Genomic DNA, 19,988 nt, shown 5'->3' on the forward strand with positions numbered 1-19,988 from the left:
GGGCCATGTAAGAAAAAAGACAGCAACCGGGCAACACAGGGAACTCTACTGAAGAGCTGCAGTCAGTCACATGTGCACACACACACACACACACACACACACGAGAACAGGTGTGGAGCCTGCAGCACCTGGCACACTCAGACAGACACAGGCAGGCAGGTAGGTGGGTGAATGGATGGATGGACAGATGGATGAATGGATAGATGGATGGACAGATAGGCAGATGGGTTGATAGGTACAGATGGGCCAGGTCTGTGACATTTCCTGTGTGAGTATTTCTCTGTATCCATGTATAGATGTACACCTATATCTGTGTGTGTGTGTGTGTGTGCGTGCATATGTGCATGTGTGTGGAATAACCCTGGACATGGATATATATGCAGATAAAATGGAGTTGTAGACCATATGTTTAATATACAATGTGTATGATATATACATATACATTATACATATACATACACATGAGGTAAGTAACACAACTGTATGTGGCATATAATATGTCTCTCTATATCTACATAAAACTATATCTAGATGGATGGGTAGACAGACAGATGGACAGATACAGACAGATAGGTACATAGGTGGCTACATGAATAGACAGATAGATAGGACCGACGGATGGGTGGCTAGACAGACAGACAGCTTCAGGTAGAAATAACTGCAAATAGATACTGCATGTGAAGGGATGAGCAAGAAGGGATCCGTGTGAAAGGATGCGTGTGAAGGGATGTGTGTGAAGGGATCTGTGTGAAGGGATGCATGTAAAGGGATGAGCGAGAAGGGATGCGTGTGAAGGGATGCGTGTGAAGGGATGCGTGTGAAGGGATCTGTGTGAAGGGATGTATGTGAAGGGATGCGTGTGAAGGGATGCGTGTGAAGGGATGCATGTGAAGGGATGTATGAGAAAGGATGCGTGTGAAGGGATGCATGTGAAGGGATACGTGTGAAGGGATGCGTGTGAAGGGATGCGTGTGAAGGGATGCGTGTGAAGGGATGTGTGTGAAGGGATGCGTGTGAAGGGATGTGTGTGAAGGGATGCATGTGAAGGGATGTATGAGAAAGGATGCGTGTGAAGGGATGTGTGTGAAGGGATCCGTGTGAAGGGATTCATGAGCATCAACTGTCCATGGCGGCTCTGACTAGGATGGTGGACACTGTTCACATCACTCAGGTGTTCACTTCCTTCCTTTTTAATTAGTTTACTGTTTCCCTTTTATCTGTATTGATTTTTTAATTAAACTGTAATTGATGCTTGTTTTCTAGTGTCAGGCATCACAGAGAGAAGAGGGGCAACCCTCACTCGGTTCCCTCCACTCTGGACATTGTTCAGAATTTCATGGAATGGAAGCTCAAACTGAGCTGTCCCCTTTCCACCATGCTCCCCACCTGTGCTCCCCCTCTTCCATGCTCCCACCATGCTCACCCTCCTCACAGTGCCCCCACCCATGCTCACCCTCCTCACAGAGCTCCCCACCCAGGCTCACCCTCCTTACAGTGTTCCCCACCCATGCTCACCCTCCTCACAGAGCTCCCCACCCATGCTCACCCTCCTCACAGAGCTCCCCACCCATGCTCACCCTCCTTACAGAGCTCCCCACCCATGCTCACCCTCCTCACAGTGCTTTCTGCCCATGCTTACCCTCCTCACAGAGCTCCCCACCCAGGCTCACCCTTCTCACAGAGCTCCCCACCCATGCTCACCCTCCTCACTGTGCCCCCACCCATGCTCACCCTCCTCACTGTGCCCCACACCCATGCTCACCCTCCTCACTGTGCCCCCACCCATGCTCACCCTCCTCAGTGATGATGTATACTATAGCAGTAGGTTCAAGACCTAGTGGAAAATCCTGGGACACATTCAGGAATAGCATTCTGGGTCTCTTCCCGCCTGTCCTGTTCTCCAACCACTTCTTTGTATCTGCGTGCTGTGTCCTCAAAGGGCCAAGGGCTGACTTGGGAAGCTTTCACAGGAGAAGATCCTCCTGTAAACCTTGGTGACCTGTGCATCACTGTGTGTCCATGTGTTCTTCTCTTGGCAGTTATGTACTGTACTGACCCCGGGGAGGTAGAGCACTCCACCCGCCTCATCTCAGACCCTGTGCTGCTAGTGGGCACCACCATCCAGTACACCTGTAGCCCTGGGTTTGTGCTTGAAGGGAGCTCTCTTCTCACCTGCTACAGCCGCGAGACAGGAACTCCCATCTGGACGTCTCGCCTGCCCCACTGTGTCTGTGAGTCCGTGTTCAATCCGGGGTCATTGTCTCAGGCTTGCTTCCTGCTGCAGAAGAGAAAGGCCTGGGGTGGGGAGGCATCACAGTGCACACGCCACCAAATGGCTGGCACTGACGGGGAGCTTATGTGAACAAAGGCTTTCAGGGAAACAGGGCAGCCTGCTGCCAAGCCTCCCTCACTTCTCTCTCAAGGACTTGGCTGTTGTCTTCTTGTTAAGAAGAGGGTGCCGGGGCTGGAGAGACTGCTCAGTGGATGAGTTGCTGGCCACACGAACTTGAGGGCTGGAGTTTGAATCCCCAGCATCCCAGGATAAACATGATCAGGATTCAGAGACAGGAGGATTGCAGGCTAAGCGTCTGTCTGGAACTCTGTTCAGAGAGAGCTACCACCTCAGTAAAGCAGAAGGTAGTAGAGAAAGATGCCCATTGTCAGCGTCAACCTCTGGCCTACACACACACAAACACACACACACCACACACACACACACACACACACACAAACACACACACACACACACCAAAGTGTGAATTCAGTCACACATGTATGCCCACATGATGCCAACACACACATGCTTGCAGGACAAGCATATACATGGAAAAAAAAGAGGGAGGGAGGGAGGGAGGGAGGGAGAGAGAGAGAGAGAGAGAGAGAGAGAGAGAGAGAGAGAGAGAGAGAGAGAGAGAGAACAAAGGGAAGATTTTAAAGCGAGGTATGGGACATGTCTGTCATCCCTTTCGGGGAAACTGAGGCAGAAGGACTGAGAGTTCACAGCCAAGCTGGGCTTTACAGGGAAACCTTATCTGAGAGATAGAGGAGAGGAATGCCAAGGTTCAGAAAGGCCTTGGCCACCAGCTAGTTAACACTAGTTACCAGCCGGCTAACAGAGAGTTCAGTTGCAAGGCCAAGCTTCTGATGAGCCCCAGGAGTCCTGTTCAGCAGTCCTGCCCTCAGCAACTACTGACCAATGTGGTGCAAGGCAAGAAAAGGGCTTCACACATCACCAAGGTTTATTTAAAACAGTTGTGTTCACAGCACCCATTTTGGGCGTCTCACAACTGCCTGTAACTCCAGCTCCAAGGGACCTGACTCTGGATACACTGACGACACTGAGACACACTGAGACAGACGAACAAAACACACCTGAGCCTCGGGAGTCTGGGGGACCTAGGAACTGATACTTAGATAAGAAGAGGGAGAACAGAGCCCTGGCAGCGAACACCTGGGTGGCCTTGGCTCCCCCTCCAGGGGGAATGCCCTCTGTGACCTGTTACCCAGGTCTGGCCCCCAACAATTCCAGCAGCAAGTAGCCCCACCAGCAGACAGGCAAAGCCAAGTCCTGCTCGACTTGGGCAACACACTGCTGCCTCGGTGCCTCTGCTCCTGTGAAGAAAGGAAAGGAAACAATCTGAGGTGTGTCATTTCTGATAGAGGAGAGAAAGTAGTCAAAGGTGAACACGTCCTCTCTCCTTGGCTTGTGACCAAGATCCTGTTTGGCACCTGTGTGCAAATTACAGAGCTGGGTTCACGGGGAACAGTAGCCTGCATATCCATAACTAGATACTTGAGGCAGACTAATGTAGACAGAAAAAGGGATCGTTGAGCCCTACTGCCCCAGTCTGTCATCTTTAGTACAGGGGGGTTGATCTGATGTGCATCTTGGTCAGAGTTTGTGGCCAAGCAGAGAGCTGGGTCCAGGGTCCCTTTAAGGGAACAGCCAGATGACTCCAGGGCCTCCACTAGACCCCATCTCCCAGTGTCACCCTTAGGAGCAACCCTCAACACAGAGACCTGTGAGGAACACTCAACATCAGACATAGGAGCAGACTCCAGAGCCCAAAGTATAAGCTCTGGGCTCTCCCAGAGATACCCACCTATTCAGAAGCCCCATTCTTGCAACCAATGCAGCAGAAACCCCAGGCGAGAGGATGGGCCAAGCCAACTATCTCCAAAGACAGCCCCTGCAGCAGGCTATGAAAGCCCCAAGATCCTCAAACCTGGAGCCTCCCTCCACTGGGTCCCAAGTTCCTGGACAGGTGCAGGACTGAGTGGAGCCAGCTTCCCTGACACCCACACTAATGAGCTCACAAGTCACAGCAGGTGTCAGGACACTAGGAGGCTCAGGGAGAGCCTGAGGAAGTGGGGAGAGGAGGAATGGGGCAGCCTCACTGGAGGAGGGGAGAGCCGGAGTATCACCAGGCTGGGATTAAAGCTTGACCATTTTCTCCTTGTGAGACACTGGACAGATGAGTTACCTGGGCCTCAGTTTACTCAGTCTGTGAAATGGCAATGCAGCAAGTTGTTGTCAATGGGTGGCAACTTCTCAGAAAGCCTGTCTCCACTGGCTAATGGCCAAGCAACTGTGGCAGGTGCCCCAATAGTTCTTTGCCACAGATAAGAAGGGAGGGAGAGGGGTTGGGGATTTAGCTCAGTGGTAGAGAGCTTGCCTAGGAAGCGCAAGGCCCTGGGTTCAGTCCCCAGCTCTGAAAAAAAGAACTTAAAAAAAAAAAAAAAGGAGGGAGGGAGACGGTTGTATCTGTCTCCCAGGGTCATTGGAAGATCCTATAAAGACATGATTTTCTGAGCCAGCTCTGGTGGTGTATACCTGTAATCCCAGCAGTGCTGAGGCAGGAGGATTGCAAGTTCAAGGCCAGCCCGAGTTGCATAGTAGCAAAGTGACAAAGCTGGCTGCAGGCTGCTGCTGGAGAAGATGCAGGCATTTTGGTGATGACTGCTGGGACCTCAAAGGCTTGGGTATCATCTATCCAAAATGAACATTCAAATACGTCAGCTGTGAACAAAGTGACAAATTAGCCATACCGTGATGTCACCTCTTCTCCACGGCGGCTGGAGGGGACACACCTCTGGACACGTCCGTGTGGAGTTTCCAGAGAAAAGACGATACAAAGGGGACTGCATCTCAATGCCTCCTGACTGTGGGTACAGTGTGACACTGCCTCATGCTCCTGCGTCTGTGCCTTTGTCATCCCGGTGGATAATGAACTGTGAGCTAGAATAGACCCTTCCCTTCCTTAATAGCTTGGGTTAAGAATTGTATCACAGCAACCAAAAAGCAAGCAACACGTCAAAATGAACTGTCCATTTCAGAATAGCATCCTGCAGCCAGGCACGGTAGCCACACCTATGATCCCAGCATGGGGAGGGGTCGTCGGGGCAGCACCAGGATTGTAGCATCATTCAATAATTCAAGATCAGACAAGTTTACATCATCAGAGGATTATAGAGAGATTCCCTGGGGTGCCATCGCCATCTGCTGGTCACTTCTGGGTACTACAGGGCACTACAGGGATTGCAGGGGGCTTTGCAGGGTACTATGGGGGATTTTAGGGGGCTCTATTCTAGGAAGGTGGGGACCAGATCCTCCTTAATGCTCAGCATGGCTGAGCCCTGGAAGGACTGAACAGAAAGAGGCTCACAGTCTACATTCCTGCTGGCCTGGCACAGTCGGGTTCTAGTCAGCCCTCCCTTCACAGAAGGAGGTTCTCCAGCGCACAAGGCTGCATCTGTCTCCTGCACCCACCATTTGTATCAAGCTCCTCACTTGTGTGTCTATGGACTCATGAGAACAAGGAGTGTACAGGATCTCAAGGGCAGAACACTGAGTGACCCACCCCAGTTTCTCTGCAGGTCCCACATAGCTCTGGGAAACGGAATGAGTGTCTGTCGGAACTTGCCTATACTACCAACTGTATGGTGGCCTAGAAGGTCCCTTTCTGCCAGCCAACCTTCTAAAAGTTTTTGTCAGGTTTAAAGACAATAGCTCCAGTGTCAAGGGTGGGAGCCAGTGTCCACCAGCTGACCTGTTCCAGATGAAAGCCCCAATTCTTCCTGGCCCTGATGGCTGTCACTGATAGACCTTTATCCATTCATTCATTTTCTCTCTGGGAAACTGAGACCACTTACACGGCTGACTGAGCAAACATTGGCTGTGAGGTAATAGGGCTGACGGAGATTGTGGCTAAGAAGCATTCGGGCTGCTCTGCCCCAGCAGATCACTGCCATTTGACTACCAGCCTAGCCAGTAGTGCCGCCTCCAAAGAAGCAGAGATCCGGCATGACAGGTCCTGACTCCTGACACTACAGAGCTACTGGGGGGGGCTCATCTGTCTTCTGCTGTGAGCCTCCAGCCTCAGTCCCAGGGAGGGAGCCAAGTTTAGATTTATTTTCTTTACTTCTGTGAACAGTTGGGACAGAGCGCCATCTAGAAGCAATTTCCAGGGGAAAAGGGTTGATTCCAGCTTAGCGGCATGGCGAGGGGGAGGTGGAGGGGAGGCTGAGTTCGGGCTGCTGGACACATTGTATCTGCACTCAGAAAGCAGACGGTAAACAGGAAATGAGGCGAGGCATAAAACCTCAAGGCCCACCCCCCCCCCAAGTTTTCCAGGGACACTTCACCTCTTTTTTTTTTTTTTTTTTTTTGGTTCTTTTTTTCGGAGCTGGGGACCGAACCCAGGGCCTTGCGCTTCCTAGGTAAGCGCTCTACCACTGAGCTAAATCCCCAGCCCCGACACTTCACCTCTTAAAGGTTACACCACTTTCCCAGTCAGGCAACAAGTGTTGAGTCACACGAGCCTGCTAGTGGCGTTTCACATTCAAAGCACGACCCTCCTCATTCTAGTGTGCTGGCACATCATGTAGCATGTTAGTGGGGTATGTTAGGTGGCTGAATCACTGTTTCCTGTGAACCAAACCCTGCACTGGGCTCTGGGATCCTGAAATGATTGAGTTCCCGGAAGGAGGAGCATCAGAGAGAGAACGCACACCATCACCTCTTTCACGGTGCTGGGGACACTAAAGAAGCTTCGAGGGCATTGGAATCCCTAGGGACAGACCTGGGCCAGCAAGTCCTTAGATGCATTTTACAAAATAAAAGCCAACACCATTTGAGGTCCTTGCCGTAGGCCACAAGTCTGGGGTCCTTGTGGTGGAGCCTGGACAGGGAGGGCAGGGAAAGGGAGAAGACGTTCAGCAAGTCTCAGGGGTCCGGCCATACTCAGGGGATGGTCCCAGAACTTGCCTGAGACAAAAGGAAAGTGGTAATGCAGAGACAGAGAGAGGAGGAAGGGAGAGAGGAGACAAGGCAGAGAGGGAGAAGACAGGTAAGGGAGGGAGGAGAGAGGGCAGGGAGGGAGGAAGAGAGGAGAAGAGAGGAGACAGGTCAGGGAGAGAGGGGAAAGGGCAGGCAGAGAGGACCCCTCACTTGCCAAGGCACATGTGTTTAGTGCAGGCAGGCACAGTCATGGGAGAAAAGACAAAGTAGCCCTGGAGGGCAGTTGGGAGCAGTTGCCAAACACCTCCAGTTCCTGTGAGCTTAGGCAGGCCACTTCCCCTGAGTCCTGAACCAGCAGGGTTACACCAGAAAAACAGATGGAAGCCACAGGCTTTCCTCAGGCCCTTCTCTCCTGAGTCCTGCTCACCTAGGAGCACCTAAAGTCACTGATGAAGCTCTCATCTTCCTGAATGGCCGGCAGCAAGCCCAGAAGGTGACACTAAAAACTGAGGCTCTTCTCAAACCAGCGTGAGGGCCCACAGGTGGGGCTCAGATAGAGAGATGCTGGAACCTGCACGTCGTTAGTAGGACTATAGCATGGAGTACCTGACACACCTTCAGAAATCAAAACGGGCTGCCCTGGGACCCAGTGGTTATTTTTCTGGTGGTCTACCCCAAAGAACCAGAAGTGGGACTTGGTTGGATTTGCACCCCCACGGTGATATCAATACTGTTTACATTAACCTAATAGTGAAGGTAAGTCACGTGTGAAATTGGGGCACAGGAAATGGTCTGCTCATCCATGGAATGCTATTCAGCCTTAAAAAAAAAAAAAAAAAAAAAGCCCTAGGACTGGAGAGATGGCTCAGCGGTTAAAAAGCACCAACTGCTCTTCCAAAGGTCCTGAGTTCAATTCCCAGCAATCACAACTATCAGTAATGAAATCTGATGCCCTCTTCTGGCGAGTCTGAAGCAGCAACAATGTACTCACATAAAATAAATATCTTTAAAAAAAAAAAAAGAGGAAGAAGAAGAAGAAAAGAAGAAAGCGAGAGAGGGAGGGAGGAAGAGGGAGGGAGGGAGGAAGGAAGGAAGGAGGGAGGGAAGGAAGGAAGGAAGGAAGGAAGGAAGGAAGGAAGGAAGGAAGGAAGGAAGGAAGGCAGGCAGGCAGGCAAGCAGGCAAACCCTAGCCGGGCTGTGATGGCACACGCTGTTAATCCCAACACTAAGGGAGCAGAGGCACGGGGGAGTCTCTTCGTTCCAGTCCAGTTTGGTCTACAGAGTTCCAGGACAGTCAGGGCTACAGAGAGAAACCCTGGCTTAAACAAACAGAAAAACAAAAACAGAAGTGCTTATGATTCAAGGCAGGAGCCTCGAGGATCGAGAATCTGTTCACCCAGGGTACAGTCACACCAGTATGAGTTCACACGGAGACCGGAAGCTGGAGTACGGTAGATGGGCCTTAACGATAGTGGTCCGCCTCAACAAAGGGCACTGGGTCCTAGAAGTAGGCTGTTCACGGATAAGTGGGTAAACTTTGTGAGGATTTTGCCACAGTTTAAAATCTTGTGTCTGAGGGTTTGTGCGGAGCGGTGCTTCCTGGCAAATGGCTCACCCAGAGAGTTCCACCTTTAGGGTCTGCCTCTGCCTGGACTTGGCGTCCGCAGTACCCAAGAACAGCCACCAGGGGGAGGCGTGAGCCTGTTGGTTGCAGCCACTTGGCTTTTGGCTCTCCAGGCAGTTGACCCGGGTAACGCAGTGTTTTACTTACTGCGTGGGCACTACAAGTTGGAGGGAGGAAACAGTAGACAGTCCGTGGCAGGTGGCGTCGGGGAGAGATTCCTGGAGGTGAAATGAGTGGTGGGACTAGATCGGAACACACCAGACTGGCTCTGAAGGAGTGGACTGTCTTTTTAATTGATAATCGATCGCCACCATCATCCATCCCTTACTGAGCGCCCTCTACAGGGCGAGGACATTCTCCATCTCTTACACCTGGGCCCTTGTGGGGTCCTGCAGCCATATTCCCATTTGCTAAGGAGAAAAACTGAAGACCAGAAAAGGTGTAATACTCTCCTTTGGAGATCTCACAGCTAGTAAATGGGAGAACTGCGTTCTGTTTTGTTTTGGTTTGGTTTGGTTTGGTTTGTTTTGGTTTGGTTTTGTTGTTTTGTTTCTTAACCCTTTGCCTTCTGTGGTACCTACATGTTGTCTGTATCCAGAGATGGTAGACAGAGTGGGAACCATTTGGGCGAGCCGGGTGGAGGGTGCGAGGTGGGGTTCTGGAGAGAGGATGCCGCCGGGTGCGGTGCGCTATGTCACCCAGAGACTGGGACTGCCTCAGAGTCGTGTCTGCCTTCATTTCAGCCGAGGAGTCCCTGGCGTGTGACAACCCAGGGCTGCCTGAAAACGGATACCAGATCCTGTATAAGCGGTTGTACCTACCCGGAGAGTCCCTCACGTTCATGTGCTACGAGGGCTTTGAGCTCATGGGCGAAGTGACCATCCGGTGCATTCTGGGACAGCCGTCCCATTGGAGCGGGCCCCTGCCCATCTGTAAAGGTAAAGTGACCCAAGGAACCAGGGAGAGGGGAAACTGAGCTTGCTCTGAGGGCGAGTTTCATGGAATCCAAATCCAGTGGCTGCCTGTCCAGTCTGGTTTCTTTTCTTTTTCTTTTTCTTTTCTTTTCTTTTTGTCTTTCACATATGTGTTTCTTGAGACAGGGTCGCATGTAGCCCAGTCTAGCCTTGAATTTCCTTTGTAACCAAGGCTGGCCTTGAACTCCTGTTCTCCTGTTTCTACTTCCCAAGTTCTGGGATGGCAGGTGTGCACTACCAAGCCAACTCTTGATCCCGTTGTGTTTATTACTATAACAAAATACCTGAGAATGGATACTTTATGAAGAAGTCTGTTTGGTTCAGGGTTGTGGAGGTTAAGGCACGACTGGGCACCTCTGGGGGATGCATGCCTCCTGCTAACGTAGGGCCACCCCACGGAGGGACAGAGAGAACACACCAGCTCTTACAGAGCCACTGCAGCCCAGTCATGGCCCCCTCTGAAAAAACATCAACCTATAAATCTGCGCACTAATTCTCCAGTTGAGAAGCCAGCCAGCTTCTCAGCAGAGGGCGTCACGGCTCCATTGGGGGCTTCAATTAGTCTAAATCTAATCAGGAGCCCTGGGACTTGCAGAGCGTGCATGCACGGTGGCCAGCACAGCCTGCCCGCTGTGGGTGTAATCTCCCGCTTAAGCCTTCACTTGCACACTGCACCGGGGAGTGTCCTGGTGGGCGCAGTTCAGTGTTCGGCCAGCAGGGTGGCGCTGGTAATGGAGCGTGGGCTATCATCCCAGCACCTTGAACATCAGGGCTTTATAAGAAATAGGAGTTTATGAAAACAACTTATAAGATTACTGCTCCCAGTCAATAAATAGGGGAGATGAATATAGTCGGTATCAGGATCCTGAGTCACACATCATTGGAAACAATATAAAAAGACCCCACGAAAATATTATATAGTTAGAGGTGGTGCTATACGCCCACCAGAACAGCAACTGGGAGGCTGACAATGAATGTTCAAGGCCAGCACAAGAGGCTGTCAAAAAAAAAAAAAAAGCAAAACAAAATGTTATGAGCTGTGATAGAGGCTAAGGCTGTGGGTTAGAAGCTGTGTGACCTCCAAGGCCTCGCCGCACCTCTCTGAACCCATTTGCTCTCTGTAAAGCCATGGTAATGAACCATCCCGTGCAGGAGGGGATTGGCAAGGGGTGGGCAGGGATGCACGAGCTCTGGGCATGGTACAGAATGTGTGGCATATGCCACCGCCATCCATGACACTGAGGTTGCTCACCCGTCTTGTTCCTCTTGACGTCACGGGAGGTACCATGGGGAGCTGTCCTGCTAGACACCATGGGCACCACGCTCACACCGCACTCTTGGGGCCCAAAACCTCTGCTTCTGCAAGCAGTGAACTCCCTAGGCATTGACTCTGCTTCCTATTTCCCTTTCAGTTAACCAAGACAGTTTTGAACATGCGTTGGAAGGTGAGTCTTACTCCCTCTCGTAAGTTCTAATACATCAGGCAGCTGTGCCTGATAGCTTCTTCCCAGGGCCTCCAGACATAGGTACGAGGGCTGGAGAGAGGGATAGGCAGTTAAGAGAGTCCACAGCTCTGCAGAGGACCTAAGTTTTGTGCCCCACACCCATGTTAGGCAGCACACAACCACCTGTAACTCCAGCTCCAGGGCCCCAACGCCCTCTTCTGGCCTCTGTGGGAACTGTACCAATATGGCGCACACACACACACACACACAGAGACAGAGACAGAGAGACAAAGAGACAGAGGATAAAGAAGGAACAATAATAAAAGCAAGAATAAATAATATATAAAAGCAAAAAACTAACAAAAACAATAATAAAAATTCACTTACGTCCCTAAGTAGAACCTGAAGAGATTTTACAGTGGCCTTTCAGTCAGAGAAGCTCCATCATGCCCAACAGCTTCCAACCTCCCCCCACCCCCCGGTGCTGTAGAGATGAGAGACTCACCTCACATCCTGGGCAGAGCATCCTCGTAGCTGCAGTAGCAAAAGCTGCTGGAAGCAACCCTGCTCCCTCTGACTCTGCTCCCTGGCACAGCCACCTCTCCTCCTGGGTGTGGCTTGTTCTTGTGAACAGGTGGCAATAGCTAGCCAGGGTTCTCTCATTTCTGAGATTCCTCCCTTCAGTTCTTGTCTTAGTCACCTGTCTCCTTGCTGTGACAAGACTCCTGGTGAAGGCAGCTTAAGAGAGGAAGGGCTGATTGTGGTCCAGGGTACAGCCTGTCATGGAGGGGATGCACAGCAGCAGGAGCCTGAGGCAGCTGCTTCACCGCGCCCATAGTCAGGAAGCAGAGATGGACACTGATGCCCATTCACTGTCTCCTTTGTCTTTGGTCAGGGACCCCAGCTCCCTGGTATGGAGCTGCCTGTGTCTAGGGTGGGTCTCCCTCCCCATGTAGACCTTTCCAGATGTCTCATAAATACACCTCAGAGATGTGTCTCCTAGGGGATTCCTGAACCAGTCAGGACAACAGGAAAGATGAACACTCCCCACACCTGAAGCAGCCTGCCTTCCACACCATGTCCAGTCAGTTCAGTGCAGGACGGTGACCTGCTCATCTTCCCTAGGAAAAGCCATAACCAGTTCAACAGCTCTTCCCGTTAGTGTAGTGTCTGGCAATGTACAGCATACACCCGTGAAGTACAGGTCCTCAGCCGATGGTCCTATGACAGATGCATGTTAATCCAGCAAAGTAGGGCAGGGGACAAAGATAAGTCTTGAGGGTAGTGGGTCAGCCATTCATCTTAGGAAGCAGCGTGTCCTCACATCTGTCCCTCTGCCTGGGACTCCCTGGCTTCCTTTTGCTGTGCAGTGAGCCATAGTAGCAAGGCCACCGGGGGCCCGATGCTCAGGGGGTATGAACGGAGCCAGGGTCCTGGGTGTGCGTGTTCATTGTGGAGGTCAGGGGTGGTTATTTTCACCCATGAAGGAAGTGGCTGAGGGGTTACAGATGGAAGGATAGGTGGGCTTTGTGAGACTCTGCCACAGAGGGGCTCAAGCCTCTAGAACCAACATGGGAGAGGAGGATCCACCCTCAAACTGTGCTGGGATAAATGTCTGCCCATTTATCCGCTATGATCTCTGCAACTGTCACATGTGCTGGGAGCAGCAGGAAGCTGGGCAGTAGAACTGTCAGAACTGCCCCCAGGTCACCCCTAGGTGCATCTCACAGACAAGCTCATGAAGGGACCCCCAGCCTGGTGCAGCTGCTCACAGAAGTGTCCAGAGAACAAGGCAAGGTCGTTCTGGAACTTTATCCAAGTCACCCCCTGAATTGAATTTTAACCAAATTCCTGCTTTCCAATGGACCCCATAGCCTAGGGTGACTCTGGGCTCCTTAGCAAGGGCCAGCGACCCTCTCTGTCTCTCCCTGGCTCTCCGGTGCCTAAGGCCGTGGGATGTCAGCTAGGGAGGGGCACTCACATGACAGCCAGGTTCCTCGTGGGTGTGGGGCTCGTGGGAGACATGAAGCTCAGTGGTTTGTGTGCTTAGTAGCAGAAGCAGCAGCAGAGTCCTCACTGGAAGGCGGGAACATGGCCCTAGCCATCTTCATTCCGGTCCTTCTCATCTCCTTGCTACTGGGAGGAGCCTACATCTATGTCACGAGGTAGGTGGGGTCGTGCAGTTGTGAGCCGCACCTCTGGGCCCCCCCCCCCCCCCGGCATCTCTGCCTGATGCTTGGAAACGGTGGCCTCTTGGGATATGAGAGGCTGCGGTCAGGATCAGAGAGCGTCTTGGTGCCTCCCGGTTCCCCTGTGGCTTCCCCGGGACCACCATCATCCCTCTTTTCACCAAACAAATGCAAGTGTTGATCCCTGGTGCTGAAGGTCACAGCAGTTGCCCTCAAAGTGTCCATGTCTAGAACAGTCACAGACACATCTACCACATGATTTCAGAGCCACTGCCCTGTGCCAGCGGCCTCTGGGCTCTGGGCACATCACGGTGAGCAAAGCAGACTCCAGTGAGGAAAAGTAGCCGTTCTCCAAAGCACGGGAGGAAAGCAAGGACCGGTAGTTGATCAACAGAAGAAACCCGGAGCAGAGGTTGCATGCTCTGGTGGGGTGGGTGGAAAAGACCATACTGAGTATAGCTTTTGAGCGGACTTTAAAGTGCTAGTGAGTGACATGGGAGACTGGCAGGTAGAGAAAGCTGTGTGAGTCGTCCTTGTAGACCTCACCCCTGCCTTCCACAGCACAGTATGTGGTGGGTTAACCACACAGGACGAGGGTTAGAAAGATATAAAGTACTTCCCAAGTCAAATCGAGATAGAGAGGCGTCGAGGCTGGCTTGCTGAAGCCCTATGGGGTCTCAAGGGGAGAGCGCTTGGCCTCAATGGGACCCCACCCGCTCAGGGCTGTGTCTAGTACCCCATGCCCTTCACAGAACCTCCCATCCCTCCGGGGAAGCAGGGCAGAGGTGCAGCTCTGTTGTCTGTCTTGCAGGTGCCGACAATATTCCAGCCTCCGCCTGCCCCTCATGTACTCCCATCCCTACAGCCAGATCACTGTGGAAACTGAGTTCGACAACCCCATCTATGAGACTGGGGTAAGTGGTCCTGCTGCTCCTCCTGGAGGGTTTCCCCCTTGCTCGACCTAATCCCTGAATGAGCAGAGTGCTGGGAGAAGCCAGTTCTGCTCATTGGTGATTAATTAGAACTCAGCTTGGAGCATCCAGGGGCAGCATCCGTGCCTAGCTGAGCTCCACTTCTTGAAAGCAGCATGAATCCTGCTGCTGTGCAGGCTCCCGTGGATGCTGATGCTACAGCCGTGCCTCACTCACAGACAAGCACGTGATCTGACAGAGAGAGAGAGAGAGAGACAGAGACAGAGACAGAGACAGAGACACAGAGAGAGACAGAGACAGAGAGACAGAGAAACAGAGAGAGAGAGCGTCTTTTGGCCTCCCTGTCAGGAAAACAAAGCACTCTTCTATGAACCTGGGTGGCCAGGTTCACTCACTTCTTGGGGCCTCTGGGTGCATCAGGAGTTAAGCTACAGATGAAGCGTGTGTTGCTGGCCTCAGGTGACTTGCATTTTGAGTCCCGCTCCTTGTGCGGCCAGGATGGCCAGTAGGAACACAGAGAACGTGTTCGGGCCCGGGAGCTCCCTGTCCTCTTCCAGCTTTGTGCGTCCATCCCGCATTGGATGCGCCGGGTGCCACAGCCCGGCTGCAGGCTCCAGAGTGCCGCAGAGGGTGGCTATGTCTGCACTAGGCAGCGGGGCCCTTTCAGCTCCCTCAGAAGCTTCCAGCGTCGCCAGGAACCGCAGTGGGTTGTAAAGCTACAGGTACAACCACTCGCTCTGGCGAGCAGAAAAACCTGGCAGAGCACACGGGCATCCACGGTGGTGTGGGATGTACCACTCGATGGGCGCGTGACCCTCAGACTCTTCTCCGTGACTCAGGAGGACGGGGAGGTCCAGCGAGATGACAGAGGCTCAGACAAGACTGTAGAGGCTTGACTTGACATCCTGAGCCCTCCAAGCCCTCCTGCCTCCCTGAGCCTCCATCAGACCTGCCCATAGTCTTGATTAGTCATCATCCAGGAGGACCACGAAGAGCTATCAGGTTCCGTGGCCGCCTGGCGGGGACCCTTGAGGTGGGCAGGAAGAGTTCGTGAATCTGAGATGTAGACACGGATAAAGGTTAGAAGATGTCAGGCAGGCGGAGCTTGTGAAAAGATCCAAGGTGCACACGGGAAACCTCCAGGCTTAGGGCTGTGTGACAGCTCTGTCCTCAAGCCAGTGTGTCGCAACTGCCGTTAGGAAAGGGGCAAACCTGCCCCTTGTCCACACCGACCTGCCACCATTTCCTGCTCTGACCTCGAGTGTGTGGACACTCAGCTTCAGGGCTCACAAGCCACAGTTGACCGAAGCTTGGCCGGGGAAGGGTTCACACCACCCTGGCTCACAGCACCTCCATGGTCCCTGGGACATGGAGATTTGTGGGTAGTAACAGTAAAAGAGGCAGTTTACACACGGAAGCGAATGAGCTTGCAAACAGGCCAGAGTTGGATTGTCCAGGGGCCTGTGACCTCTGACGGGTCCCTTATGAATGGTAGAAGTTACCAGTTGAATCTAAAGCTGAGGGCGGGGTTCTGGTCATCTGAGCTTGGCTTTTTCCACATCTGTCTTGATGCTTCCCCCATCTCCTACCTACCCAGGCCTAACCTTTGGAAGGTGGGGACCAAGAGAACACTGCACATTCTGCCCATGGTATTTCCCATCTGCCAGGAAGTGTTGGTGTGACTGTAGCTGTGTTAGCCTCGGGGGAAGTGACTATGGCACTTCCAAGGAGGAGCCTGTGACTTCATTGGCTCCTGGTTCCAGCTCAGGGAGCAGTGGAGAAGGGGACTGGCCACAGCTGTGTGGTCCTTATTCCCCTCTCAGATAGAGGCAAAGGTCCTTGGTGGATGGAATTTGAAGGATGGATTCCTATTGGCTGGGGAGGTTCCGATCACCTGAGAGCTAGATCACTTCCTGAGGCAAAGGGAGATGCTAGTCCCATCTGAGGGTTGGGGTTCCCAGAGGACCAGCTATATCAGCTCTGCCCCCTCCCCCACCCCACGTTTTCAATCCCTATGGTCACAGTGTTGGCGGGAGCTCAGACCTAAGAAGACGACACAGCTCATCCATACACCTGTAACAGTGATTGAGCAGAGCAGACGCAGACTACAGTGTAAGGTCCCAGGCCCCAGGCTAGGGACATAGGGAAGTGTGGCACCCTGGAAGCCTTGGGATGTCACTGTGCCACTCAGGGCTTAACCCATCTGTGTCGCTCTGTCCTGCAGGAAACGAGAGAGTATGAAGTTTCCATCTAACAAGAGCTGCCCCGGAAAGGGGGGGAACTTTAGAGACAGACATACATACGGACGTGAACTGTCAGGACCTCCTCGGACATTCATCAGAGACCCTGTGGCATTGGGTTGCAGCCCAGCGTGGCCGCCATCTTTCCGCTACACTGTTTCTTCGCTGTACTTAACTATATTTAAAAATTGAAGGCATTGACACCGGTGAGTTTGGTACATTGCGGCTGCAGCTAAGGTCACACAAAAGCCTCCATTCCCAAGGCAAGCAGAGTGACGAACAGCAGGTCAAGTTGGGTCAGCCGTACCAGGCTTGGGCTGCACTGTCCTGCATGGTCTTCAGCCACACACCACAGCGTTCTCGGGACAGATGGAAGCCCTGGGGTTGTCGGAGTGTGTCTTGTAGGGTTGCCTTGGAGCGGAATTTAGCCTAAGTACTTAAGCCCGTATTTCCCCCTCCAAAACAAATTCTGTGTCCTGTTCTCCGATTTAAAACTCCTCTAAAAGGTCTTAGCCCATCTTCTTCCCATGGCCTTCCAAAGGTAGCAGAGATTCTCCCAGAATTCCCTGGGCCCAAGATGAGCAGGCAGACCCTTTCTTAAAAGATGATTAGGCCCAAAGCACCATCAGGGAAGAGGCACAGGGGCCCTGGGGAAGGGGACTTCAAAGAGGGATGGATACCAGATGAGTACTGGAGCCCACCACAGATGGCATGGTCATCCTGAGGCTAGGGTCATAAATCCACAAGCAGCTTGGACTACAGAGTCCCCAGGTCTGCAGGGGGGAGGGAGGGATATGCCCTGACCTGAAAGCCAAGGGTCTGCTCCGATTGTCACCTGGGCTCCTAGACAGGGTTAGGATAAGACAGCACAAAGTCCAGCCTGAACCACAGTGAAAACAAAATGTTTCCGAACAGCAGACCCTCCCGGCCTTCAGCCACTTCTCTGTTAGCCTTCGTTAAAGATTGTGACTCTCCAAAAGACTATTTTCTAAGTACAGTCATAAAGAAAGGTGTCAGGGTTATGTTCTGGATGAGACAACAGGCATAGGGGGATGATCACTTGAGGGCTATGTCTTGACCAGGGGGTGCTCTGCAGCCAGACATGGCCATTCAGCCTGGAGGATCCTCCCTGTGTTCTCCTGTGCTGTCTAGGGTAGTTGTGTTAAATGCCTGGGTTTCAAAGAAGAAAAAGCTCTCTCTGGATGCAGGGCTATAGGAAGTGCCTCTTCTCAGCCCTCATCCTAGCAAGGATGGACCCATCTCCCTCCAGGTATGTGTCTGACCACTGTGGCTGGAGTTGTGGCAGGGGGCATTCTGGTCACCCAGCTAATCTACCCACAGAGGAACCAGAGGAGAAACTGTACAGGCTCTAGGGAGCAGGGGCCCCTTGTGGAAAGACCTATTATGAGTCATGTGCCCTTTCTCCCAGAGGCAGAACTTATTCAAGATGCTTCCAACCCCAGCCCTGGGTCACCTGGGAATTCTGTCTGTGCCGTTTGATATTAGTCCACTGTATGCTCCTGTGGAAACTAAGCACTTGCCTTCTATAAAGGCTGACTGTGTGTCACCCTTCTAACCCTGCTCCCTAAAGCTGACCAAGTCATCTCTTGACTATTGGGGGTGGGGGGAGGGTAAAATGTTGTTTTTTTTTTTTTAAACAGGAGACCAATGTCTCAGTTCTGACTTAGTGGTACAGTCGGTGTGGCCGTGTTTTAAAATGTTGTTCTAGCCTAGAGGTGGATCACAAGAGCTCACAATGTACAATGACTGAAAGAACATGCTGATGTCTTTGTTTTGACTTGTTTTTTTAAATACCTGTGTATTTGTAATATGTAAAGGTTTGATTTAAAAAAAAATGTTACCAGTGACGAAGTACCAGATGCCAGTCCCAAGGCATTTCATGACGGCCCATCCCTGTCTGTCTTTATAAGATGGAAATTTGAACCCATCGGGATTAAATATTTTTCGAACGGGATACACTCGTGAACCCTCCCACAAGCACCTCCCTGTTCTGACGTCAGTGGGGACACATGTCTCGGAATGTGCGCATCCTTCACACTGATTGGCGCAGGCAGCACTGTCAACACGCACAGCTCCTCCCTCTTCTGCTCAGAGCTCATCTTCCCCCTTTAGCTTGCCTTTTGGTAGACTCATTTTGCCAGCGTAAGCATTCTGACCTCTGCCGTGGGGGAGGGGCGCGGGGGGGAGGGCCATCTTTCCAAGCGATCACACCCCGAGCCTTTGAAGACAGCTCTTTGGAGAACTCACAGACCTCAGGGGACAACTCTGGAAATCCACACACAGCCCTGGAGAAGGAGAAAGGTTAGAGCCTGATTTGGCACCATGGAGACGCCAATGAACCAATGGGTAGCTTCAGGAACCATAGGCAAAGTGACCTCTTCCTTTGGTGGTGACCTTCCTGCGTCTTTGATGAGGCCCGGTGAGATGGCACTCCAGGCCCGGTCTTGTGCGGCACTCGGCACCCACAAAGTCAGGCGTCTTCTCGGATGCTTGCTCTTTCATTTATCATCAAAGAGAATTTAAAGAAAAAAAAAGGCAAACTTTCTAAGCTAGGAAAAAAAAAACCGAAATGAAATCATTTTCCACTTTGTATATATTGCTCTTAATAAAACAGTTGTAAAAGAATGCTGGATCTGGGTTTTTGCTCTGAAGCTGCTGGGTGACACCAAGGGCTATGTTTCCGGTTTCTGGGGGATTGTTTCCGGTTTCTGGGGATCGGGGTGAGGTAGCAGGTGCTGATACTTCAGATGGAGAGGCAAGACTTCTCTGCAGTGGCCCCGGGCACCCTAAGAACAAGACCTGTCGGGGGAACTGCTACAAAAAGAGAGACCAAAGTTAGCAGAGTTAGGTGGTTCAGTGGTTAGAGCCGCCAGGTCCGACGACCTGAGTCTGGTCCTGGGACCCACAAGGTAGGAGAAAGTTGGCTCTAGCTATCCTCTAACCTCCTGGTGCACGGTATGCACCCTACACATAAACAAGCACACAAAGGAAGTAAATATAATCGTAAAGCTTTTTTATTTTTTTAATTTAATAGACCAAAAAAAAAAAAATTGAAAGCAGTCCACAGACTTTTTCCTTCTGGTAATAATGTATTTGAGCTCTATATAATTTTCAACTGTGTTTTCCAAAAGAAGACACCAGATCATTACTAAGGAAAGAGGAGGAGGAAGAAGTGGAAAAAGAGAGAGGGAAGAGGAGGAAAGAGGGAGGAAGAGCCAGGAAGGGACATGCTCCTATAATCGCAAGACAGAGAGGCAGGACTATATAATTCAAATCTATCCTGGGCTACATAGTAAGACTATGTCTCAAAAACACAAAAGTTT

General features: G+C 51.8%; 1 protein-coding gene across 3 annotated transcripts in view; it reads left to right on the forward strand.

Moving 5' to 3' along the window:
* Positions 1 to 19,290, forward strand: part of Sez6l (seizure related 6 homolog like) — a 156,915-nt gene extending 137,625 nt beyond the window's left edge. Inside the window, exons 12-17 of one of the 3 annotated variants that reach the window (NM_001415749.1) lie at positions 2,040 to 2,231; positions 9,608 to 9,802; positions 11,251 to 11,283; positions 13,334 to 13,448; positions 14,284 to 14,386; positions 16,629 to 19,289. In NM_001415749.1, coding sequence (NP_001402678.1) covers positions 2,040 to 2,231; positions 9,608 to 9,802; positions 11,251 to 11,283; positions 13,334 to 13,448; positions 14,284 to 14,386; positions 16,629 to 16,658 — 668 coding nt within the window. In that variant the 3' untranslated portion in view covers positions 16,659 to 19,289. Of the gene's footprint in view, positions 1 to 2,039; positions 2,232 to 9,607; positions 9,808 to 11,250; positions 11,284 to 13,317; positions 13,449 to 14,283; positions 14,387 to 16,628 lie in introns of all 3 variants that reach the window. The other 2 variants (NM_001415748.1, XM_087578551.1) reach the window with 2 other exon arrangements.
* The last annotated feature ends 698 nt before the right edge of the window (positions 19,291 to 19,988 follow it).

The sequence above is a fragment of the Rattus norvegicus genome, chromosome 12, assembly GCF_021556685.1.
Source record: "Rattus norvegicus strain SHRSP/BbbUtx chromosome 12, alternate assembly SHRSP_T2T, whole genome shotgun sequence".
Lineage (NCBI taxonomy): Eukaryota > Metazoa > Chordata > Mammalia > Rodentia > Muridae > Rattus > Rattus norvegicus.